The sequence below is a fragment of the Electrophorus electricus genome, chromosome 15 (genome assembly GCF_041902795.1).
Source record: "Electrophorus electricus isolate QZ-2024a chromosome 15, ASM4190279v1, whole genome shotgun sequence".
Lineage (NCBI taxonomy): Eukaryota > Metazoa > Chordata > Actinopteri > Gymnotiformes > Gymnotidae > Electrophorus > Electrophorus electricus.
In genome coordinates, this window is record NC_137511.1 from 235549 (window position 1) to 245858 (window position 10310).

Below are 10310 nucleotides of genomic sequence, written 5' to 3' on the forward strand. Positions count from 1 at the left end.
CATTAACACTACCTGTCTAATATTGTGTAGGTCCCCCTTGTGTTGTCAGACAGCTCTGACCTGTTGAGGCTTGGGCTCCACGTGACTTCTGAAGATCTCTTGTAGTATCTAGCACTAAGTTGTTAGCAGCAGAGACTTTAAGTCCTGTTGCAAGGTGGGGGCTCAATGGATTGGACTTGTTTTTCCTGCACATCGCAGAGATACTCAATTGGACTGAAATCAAATTGGATTGAGATCTGTAGAATTTGGAGGCCATGTCAAAACCTTGAACTCTTTGATATGATATCTTTGATATCCTCAAACAAACAATTCCTGAATGTTTTTTGCAGTGTGGCAGACCGCATTATCCTGCTGAAAGAGGCCACTGCCATTAGGGAATACCATTGGAATGAAAGGGTGTACCATTGGACTAAAGGGGTGTACCATTGGAATGAAGGGAATGAGTTACTCTGTCATTTGCTGCAGTCAGCAAACATACATCCCCTTGAACAGAGGGTGGTAAATGATCATTTGTAATCTCCAATAAAGTTGTCTCTGTATTGTGATACAACATAAATACCCACTGTGATTTTTATAGGTGGGATTCTTATGTATCTGAGATTCAGTGGGATCTTCAGTTATATATCTTGGTTTACATATTGTATTTTGAATAGTAATTTTGTGAGTTTGCTTGCTATTTTTTTAATCAGATATGGAAGATATATTGTACATGCTGTAGTGTAACTGGGAGAAACCTCTTTTTGTCTATTTCTTCTACTTAGTATATTATATACCATAGAGAGATAACAGAAGATGGTATGACACACGTAACCCTATAGTGAGAGGATGAACATGTATTATGACTAAGGTGATGTTCAAATTAGATGGGGCAGTGGTCAGAGATTATTTTACATCTAAAGATCCAGTTAAGTCAAAGATATGGCTGCAATAGTGAGTAGGCCACATTTGTGCAAAACCATATATTTTTGGGAAATGGATTAAAAGGAAAATACACAGATTTCATTGTAATGCTATATCTCATTGTACAGCTACACTCCATTGAAATTAAATTGTAGTGCAGTTGTAGGCTCTGATTGGGTAAATAATTAATAAAATTATAGTTATATTTCTATAATTAAAACTAACGTTTATGAATTGTGCAGTCTTAAGCTTGGAGAATGCTGGAGTTGGAGGTACAGTTACAAGGTTTTGTTTTTGATGTAGTTAAGTAATACCTGCAAAAAGGTTTAGGACTTTTTTCATTTCTGAATTTGATGAAAATCTCTCTCCCTCATTCACCCTATTGCTTCCTTTCTCTCCCACTCTCTGTAGGGTCTCTGTTATCAGCAAGGCCAAAGGCTTGTATGGACTCTCAGAGTGGTGGGGGAAGCCCCGTCAGTGTTGGCAGCGTCCCGTGCGGCTCACCCCCCTCAGCTTGGTCCCTCCCACTGCTGTGGAACTGGAAGCTGCATGAGTCCAGGCCCACGGCAGCGCTGGAATGGGCCCGCTCTCTTACAAAGCTTCATGCAGGCTTTACTGAAGCCAGTGTGGAACAGGTTTCGTTAGCCTGTTCAGCTACGTTCTAGAGTCCTGAATGTGCTGGAGAACGCATGGAGACGCAGCCTTCCACTGAGCAGAAGGCACAGGGCAGGATGGCATTGGGTCAACTGTGGAGAGTCGTGCTGGCTGTGTGGTAGGAGCAGGGCAGTTAGGTGTTCTCTCTCTTTCTCCACCTCCACATAAATGACTTATTACATCGCAGAACTAAGTATGTATTCTTGTACTGCATTGTTTGTGGTTTTGCACATTGCTGTTGCTTTATTTTTAAAAGTACAGTCTTTTTTTCTCTTTGGTTGCACAACCATACACTCTTAGTACTCTTATCAATATCTTATTTATGTGCTTTCTATTTATTTTGAGTAGATGCTCTAGTTGATTAAGACCCTAGCAAAAAATACATTGACCTGCTAGTGATTTGGGGGCATTTATAATAAACAACATAATTAATTTAATTATAATTTAAACTATAGTTCTATACTAGATTCCTCCTACACAAATATTTCTGGTAGGGGTAGGATTGCAGTAAATGTACAATTTGATAATTTTATTTATTGGGTGGGTAACTGCTCTAGTATTTTGGAAATTATGCCCTAATTTCTAAGGCACAACTTTTATTTTAGTGAACAACAAAATGGCTTTACAGCAAGTCTTTCATGTGTAGTGCGATTTTTTTTTTTATTTTTAAATGTTCTTGAATAAATAAATAAAAATTAATAGCACAATATGTACAATTTGACTTTACCTTTCAAGTAACTGAAAGGTGTCACTGACGAGAATTCTCTTTAACCTGAGACATGATCTTACTTTTAAACACTTGCGTTGTAACAGATTTGCATGTGGCTCCATTTTAGAAAGGTTTTTGCCCCAGTTAATAAGTATGTGAGACATTTTACATATTGCACAAATGTGTCGTTTGACTAACTAAGCACTTGCACTTCATAAAGTAAACGCCCTGTCCACAATCTTCAGTGTGACTGAGCTACATTAAATGGAACAGTTCAGCATGTTGTTTCCCTTACTACCTCTACTAACCCTGGTTTAATATTTTCTTGAGTAATAATTGTCGTTTTTTTTTTCTTGCTTTGTTATGTTACTTGCTGTGATGTGTACTCAACCTGACTGTAAATTAGAATTTGGAGTAAAATGGAAACATTTCACATGAAGGTTGGGAACGTTGCTTGTTGACTTTAATGTTATCGATTGTCTTTATTTTTTCTTTCTGTTTACACCGTCTTTATATTATTTATTTCACACCTTAGCCCAGGTTGGCTGTGTTTTTCTCTTGTACATGTAAATAAGAAAATACAACTATTAAATGCACATCTCTTATTTATTTTGGTGGATGTAAATATTCCCTCAACCAGTTCATAATGTATCCATGTATATTGTTTGTACTTTTGTATTTTAGAATTTAAAAATTACATTGATATTGCATTTGGGCTTTTAAACATTGTCACGTAGGTTCTAATGTCCATGCTTGTGTACTTTAGAGCATTGGTCTGCTTTTTGTTAGTCGTCCATAATTACATGTATTTAAACATGTCAGCAATGCACCTAAAAAATTATTTATTTTAATGGCTGAGTTAGAGCTGGTGTGTTTGTCACCATCAGGACTATAGCAATTCTTTCTTTCTTTCTTTTGTGGCAATCTGGTGCCTGTTCTGTGACTACTGTGGATTAAATTACATCAATCGTACAGTATATTTTCAACAATAAAGTGTTGTAAGTCTTGATGTTTTTCCTTACTGATACTCAGACTGGCTACTGCTAAAGTGCTTTCAGCCAGGTGCTTTTGATTTTAATATAGTTCCTCCATACAATGGGGGGAAAAAAATAGGTGTTATTGAAAATATATTCATGGCATTCAAGACATATTAAACATTTTATATGCTCAGTGCTAATGTTTAATACATTAACTGCCATCTTAGTTTTTTTCTGATTTGTACACATTTCTCTAAACATACACATTGTAAACTATTCTCAAAATATTACACCATCAGAAAAAAAATCACTTTTGATTGAAAAACTGTATACACACTTCTCAAAACAAAGTAATCCACAGAATACACTTTATCTAAATACAAACACCAAATATAGAATACAAAACAGCCACTGAATAAGCCATTTACAGTATTCACATTCACAAATCTACCCATAAAATAACACCAAACATCTGAACTGTACAGTACATAAAAAATTTAAACACAATACAAACACAATACTGCAGCAGTACTGCATGACTACACTATATATAAATATGCAAAAACAAATTACTGTTACAGTAAAAACAAACAAAACACCCACATTATCAGGCATCATCTTGTCAATCCTGAGGATTTGGACATAAATCTGACCAGATTCCCTCATGTTCATTCCATGGTTTACAGTACACTATCCACAAGAACTGCTAAAATGTGTTTGGAATTATTTGTCTTCCCCGTCCTCTTCATCTTCCTCTCTGTGGTCTTTCTTGCTCCATTTTTATTTGGTCTTTTCCCTGAATCTGAGTTTATGTACCCCAGGCAATTAATAAAAGTGAGAAAATAATTATGATGTTTTGTGTTCACATGTGGGATGGTGGTTTAGTTCATTGGCCTACTGAGTTTTGACTGGTAATACCAGTATTTAAGAAAATCAGACAGGTGTGTTCCCAGTGAGAACTGAATAATGTGCTGAGAAGGGGCCCAACAGTGGCAACTTGGCTTGAACCAGCAAGCTTCTGACTACAAGTACCTTAACCACTGCCCAGTTACAGTCTGTATGCAAATGAGGAAAAACTAATTGAAATTCTGCAAGGTATTTCTACTTTTTGGTATAACTGATACCAAAATACTATATTACAAATACTAAATTAATACAAAATTACAATGTCTCATTTTGACAATTGTTTGCACATATGTGCTATCATATATCCTAATTAAAAAGCACTATAAAACAGGCAAAATGATAAACACTGATCATTTTTATTTTTGAACAATGTGGATATAACATTTCTACCCACCCAACCCTATTTACAGTCACACAAAAAGAAGAGTCACTCCTGTGCATAACTGGCAGCAAAATCGAGTGACACTTCATCCTCCTCCAACAGAAGAGCTGTATCAACCTGTTTTTTCAAAGCAGAATCCAAGAATGCCTGTCCAATTGTTAAATGTTCCTGAGTACACACAATAGACAGCGAGTGACCAACTCGTATATTTTACAATAAGTTACAATATATCTGTCATACAAGTTTACAATAAGTCTGCCATTTATTTTAAGGTTTGGTATTTACCTTCTTTTTTGATGGTGGTCCTGCAACTGGGGGGTTAAAAGTCATATCCTTCACACTGTAGTCTTCAAAGAGCTGTCCTGGTGTTCTTGGTGACAGTATTGTGAGTAATGTTAATCTCTGAAACAATTCTTTCACATATTTCACTGTCATAAGAAATCTTTGAGAAACAAGTTCTCAACATCAAGATGCAAGTTTCATTCCACTCAAAAATGCTGATATTTTTAAATAGTGTTCAAAAATAAAACTCAACAAAAATGTAGTTACGGGTTTTCTAATGAGAGAAACAATAAATTGACCAGTGTTTTACAGAAACAGGTTTGGGTGTCAAAGATTCTTAAATGTCTCTGTAAATTACTTTAAAAACCTATAGCATTTAATGCAATCAACAATGCTAGAAACAGCAGGCATCTAGTTTACCTTCTACTCAGCCCCATGTCGAGTGCGCCGGAGCCCTCACTTGGAGCCCCACACAACAGATGAGTGGCATACTTCCTCACCATGGGGTGGTAATGTCTCTGAAACACACACACACACGTACACAAAAAACACACACATTTACACTTCACCATCATTACTTTTAATTTTTTACATTCCCCAAGATAATGTTTCACATTCGAGGTGATCGTCAGGGTGGAATGAAAGGGCATGTGCGTGAAAGGCTGCCTCACTGCTGAGAGTGACTGAGGATAGTAAAAAGTCAAAGAAAAGATTCCTTTTCCTACAAGGTCAATCACTCGGAGGTCAGATGAGGCCTTTTCTGTATAATTACTAGGTCCAGTACCTTGAGTGTGTGGAGCTCCCACAGGCAGGTGTTTTGGGGGTTACAGTACTCTGGCTCATCCAGCTCAGGCAAGTACACACCACTGCCCTGCATGTCGTTGTCCAACAGTATATCACACTTGGGGAAAGTCTACACAACACACATGCACTCCAATTACAAACATGCAAATATGGCTAATGCACTGACAAATCACATCAACCTCTTCATGTACATAAGCAAACATACAGCAGTACAGTAGATTCAACAGTGATATGGCACACTCCACAGTGTAGGAGTAGGTATGAAACCCCAGAATGCCCTCACATGTACTAGCATCCTGTTGGTTGCCAGGATGCCCACGCAGGAGTCGGGCATCACGTGCAGGGAGAGCATGCTCAGTCTCTTGAGGAAGGCGAGGGCTCGGTGCAGCGTGATCTGCTTGCGCCGCTTGGTCAGCATCACGTCCAGGCACTGCAATGCAATGGCTGTGTCCTCATTCGCTGCACCTGCAGTGTGGGTGAGAGACAGAGCTTCACGTGAGAGGCGTGCCAGTGCTCTCATCGACCAGCCCTGAGGCAGGCTGGGTATGAACGCAGGTGTATGAAACTGAGCGCACCTGCGTGAAGTGTGAGAAGGGTTTTGTACAGGTGGACGTAGAATTTCAGCGGGTCAATGTTGAGGACGTCACCTGTTGGAAATGGAGCGCAGTCAAAACAGGATAAAAAGGGTGGTGTCATCATGATAACAGTACGACATGAAGGTGAAAGCAGTACTGACCTTGACCAGAGAGAATGTGGAAAGCTGTCAGAATACAATGGAGAGACTCTCGGTATGACAGATCCTACAAATACAGAAACTGCATGATTAAAGGGATATTTCAACCATTTTAAGTACAGTTCAAGTACATGTCTATATATTTTAAATTTTAAACTAATGGCCAAAGTAACGCATTACCATGGGCCCAGACTACTTACACCAGACGTTATTAAATTATGGAGAACAGTCAGCAGATCATCAAAGAACTCCAAATTTATCAGATGGGCAAACCTTAAAGAAAAGAAAAAAGAGTGCTAAAAAATAAACTTCAAAACAGACATTACACCTATCTGAAAAGTAATTTACAGTGACTTACTTTGCTAGACCTTCTAAAACTGAGGGTAGCAAATTGGATTTCTGGGCTTTCTTTAATATTCTGAAGTATATGAGGAACACTATGTTTAGTGTCTCTGTGTGCTAGGAGGAATGGAGAGCAAAAAGAAAAAGAGAAGGAGGTTTAAAAAATAATTTAAAAAAAGTTCCAGAATATCTAACAAGATTCATTACACCGAAACTAGCAATTCATTTTGGCTTTCTGGGATTCAGTGATGCACTTACCAGTTTGAGCTTCTTCTCCTTGCTCTCAGACGCATCTGCTTCAAGAAGTTCTTTCTGTAACTTCTCTTCAGCTTTCTTCCACTGTGAAAGGAAGTAAAACAATCAGCTTTGGACAAATGAAAAGGCAAAAGTTGAACCTGACACAGAAGGCAGGAGCGTGCAGACCTTCCGCTGCATTCTGGAGAGGTTTTTCTTCTTCTCCTTGAAGCTCATGAGCTTCTGCTTGGGTACCAGGTCTTCTGTATCCTTCTTCACCTCCACCTCCTTTATCCTCAGACAAAGCAATGTTTTCAGTACCTGCCATACACAATCACAGAAAACTTTGTTTTAATACAGAGAGCTGATAGGACAGATGACGGTTATGACGACGGTTATGACATGGTAATCAAAGGCATACTAAAATCTGCACCTCTGGTCTGATGTTGTAATTCTTGCTCTTGACCAGTCCAGAGATGACTCTCACTGTAGCTAGTGAAGCCTGGCCCAGTTTGTCCTGTTTCAGTAGCTTCCTGACTGCCTCACAGCACATGTCAGACAGCTGAGCACACAAACATAACAGCTGATGTTTCGATCCACCACACAGCCTTTCAGGCTGGCTTCCCCAAAACTCTCTTGATCAGTGGAAACAACCAGCCCTGAGGGTCTCAGCATCGTAGGGATGACTGAGATTCAGCCCAGCTATTTACTGAGCTCTTTACCTTTTAAATCAGACGTGTTCAAGAAGGTTACTGCGAGCCAACAGGTCAGAATTAGCACAATCACCTGGAAATTATATGACTTGCCTTCTTCGCAGGCTCGGTCATCAGACCCACCACCACAAACACAATGTTATTGTGGAAGTTAAAGTGGGGCAAGGCCACCAGCATTTCACACATGCATCTAATGGCCACCTCAGCCAGGCTCCGGTAGGAGGCCAGGGACACAGCCTGGCTGCTTTTCAGCTTCTTCTGCTTCCAGTCTGTGAAGTCAGAGCAACAGCTGGTCACCACGACACGGCTCAGAGCTCCAAAAACCACACTCTGTAGCACAGTGCAGGTCCACTTTACCTTTGATCGTTTGCTCCAAATTCTCCAAGTAGAATTTATACTGACTCACTAGCCCCTCTTCAAACTCTCTTAGCTGCTGCGTTTCCTTTTTGACCTGAGCAGTGATCAGAAAATGGAAAAGTCGTATCTTTAGACATAAGCCTTTTGTATGGTTGGCACACCACTTGTGACTGGTGGACCAGACCGCACCTTAGTGGCCTTTTCAGCTTCAGTCAGAGGTCGGATCCTGTAGGCGGGCACGATGTCCTTGAAGATCTCCAAGAGCGAGACCATGACCAGTTTCCTGACTGTGACTGCCACACATGGGTCCGACTCCATTAGCATGGCCCTCAGCTCCTTCAGTTTTTTAATCTGCAGAAACACAAGAGCAGCACTTGTTAGCATGCATGAGCAGTATAAAGGGCAGGACAGACTAAAAGCAGGAGATCATGCATCTTACACTGGAGTGTGGCTCTGCTAGGATGGCTGATCCCAAGGCTGCAATACACAGTTTCTTCTCTGTCAGCTTCTGGGAGCGAAGCTCAAGCTGTTCCTCAGGAGTCAGAGACAGGAAGCTCTGTGCCACCTCTGCCAACAACCAGACCAACAACATAACAGTAGCCAAAAGCTGAGTGTTCTAAAGAAAAATGATTTTAAAATAGGTTTAAATGAATTCTAGTCTGGACTCCTACCTCGTTCTGACTCATCTTCATCCTTCACTTCTTCCTCTTCTTCGTCGTCATCCACTTTTTGCATCACTAGAAATAAAAACAAACATTGTGTGTGGCAGAAACTACCACTGAGGTCTACTTGTGGGTAGAGGTGGCCTTCAGGGTGGTGCCTCATACCTGGTTTCTCCATCGTTTGGGGAATAAGGCCAGACTTATCTTTGATTGGCAACAAATGTATGAGCTCCGTCTGCTCCTCTTGTTGCATCTTTCTGGGTATCTTCTCATACTTTTCTACCGGCTGGTCTGACTTGCGCTTTTTAACGTGAACGGGAGCACTATAACATTTATATAAATAAGATAAATAAAGAAGAACACTGGATTGTTCTATTCCTAAAAATTAATCTTTGATTTTGCATTTTGTACTCAATGTTTTATTATTACAAAACATCTCCCTGAGTAAATTATTATTAATGTGTAGATTGTAGATGGCAGGTTGTCTAACCATGAGGACAGTTCTCTTGTGATGAAAGAGGCTTTCTGGGCCATGGCTCTGATCTGCTCCAGGTCACCTTCCTCCATCATATCAGTGGGCAGCGTCTCAAGGAATTCCTCTTCATCTTCTGTGCATCACACAACAAATATGCTACAACACTAATTGTGAGATTGCACCATCAAATCAAGTGCAATCAGCAGCATATGACAAAGACACATGGGACACACTGAAAAATGATCCAGAAGCGGAAAAGGCTTTCACACCTGGTTTCTTCTTGTAGCGCTCTAGAGGTTTTAGGGTCTGATGTGACACATCACTGATGGCTTGGCGAAGCTTTCTCTGCTCCTTGCGTTGCTTTTTTGCTGTAGCTTGATGCTTGAACTGGCGGTTTTTCACCTTATTTTCAAGTTTCACATTGCTGGTCTTGAGCAATTTGTGGAAGCTTGGCTTCTTTTTTCTTTGCCTTTTGGAAGCCTGGTGTGGAACACCCATTAAATGTTATTTGAAATACCTTTCCCAGAAAACAAGTTCGTTCATGTGTACCATGTTTTCTCAAACATTTGTTGGCTATTACACTAGTCAGGGTGCAAAGCTTACAAAATAGCTATGAAACAGTAGCTATAATTTTAAGCATTCAGTGAAAACCTCGAAATACCGGCGATGTAGCCAAGTTAGTTACATTAATGTACTATCAGTACATTCCTGCTGTAACCCTAACCCTAGAGATTTTAGTAACAGTACATCCCTCCTGTAATCCTAACCATAAACTCTAACCCTAGAGAGCCAACAGTACATCCCTGCTATAACCCTAACGGCATCTAATCAGGTTACACATTAATACGACGCTTATTCGTGGAAACCGAATGCGTGATGCCATTACTTACCGACTTCATACTGCTTAATGTTAGTGATCCAGTGTATTATCAGTAAAGGTTTTATTACTGTCTCTAGAGCCTATGGAGAATTCTGCTTAACTCCACAACATGGACCTCACGGACACATGCGTGCTTCAGATATACAGGAAGTACTCAACAATATTCGGTCAAGAAAAAGCAAACAGGCGCAGAATGCTACATCGCCCCCTAACGGTCTGGATGAGTCATAGCGAACATGTCACTCAGTCATTACACACTTCTGAGAATGGGGCCAACACAAGAGGCTTCTTACAAGGCAT

At 40.0% G+C, this 10310-nt stretch overlaps 2 protein-coding genes across 16 annotated transcripts in view; one reads left to right on the forward strand and one right to left on the reverse strand.

Annotated features, from left to right (window-relative positions):
* plce1 (phospholipase C, epsilon 1) overlaps window positions 1–3270 on the forward strand; it is a 52845-nt gene extending 49575 nt beyond the window's left edge. For all 13 annotated transcript variants that reach the window (XM_081698083.1, XM_081698082.1, XM_081698084.1 and 10 more), the window contains one exon: window positions 1312–3270. The gene's annotated coding sequence lies outside the window, so the exon portion shown is untranslated. The remainder of the gene's footprint in view (window positions 1–1311) is intronic.
* A 1213-nt stretch (window positions 3271–4483) lies between these two features.
* On the reverse strand, window positions 4484–10205 carry noc3l (NOC3-like DNA replication regulator). Of its 3 annotated transcripts, XM_027021900.3 has the most exons (21): window positions 10021–10205; window positions 9400–9610; window positions 9146–9263; window positions 8821–8978; window positions 8665–8730; window positions 8433–8560; window positions 8183–8344; window positions 7994–8087; window positions 7730–7905; window positions 7357–7485; window positions 7113–7244; window positions 6948–7028; window positions 6706–6806; window positions 6548–6620; window positions 6351–6414; window positions 6190–6261; window positions 5898–6079; window positions 5595–5723; window positions 5231–5328; window positions 4814–4898; window positions 4484–4696 (listed from the first exon to the last, which is right to left on the reverse strand). In XM_027021900.3, exons 1-21 carry the CDS (start codon window positions 10027–10029, stop codon window positions 4574–4576), a joined length of 2391 nt encoding a protein of 796 aa, XP_026877701.1. In that variant the 5' UTR covers window positions 10030–10205; the 3' UTR covers window positions 4484–4573. The 3 variants fall into 3 exon arrangements, 2 of the variants coding, with proteins under 2 accessions (XP_026877701.1, XP_026877700.1); XR_003411436.3 differs by having other exon boundaries at window positions 4814–4941; window positions 8665–8978; XM_027021899.3 differs by having other exon boundaries at window positions 8665–8978.
* Between the last annotated feature and the right edge of the window lie 105 nt (window positions 10206–10310).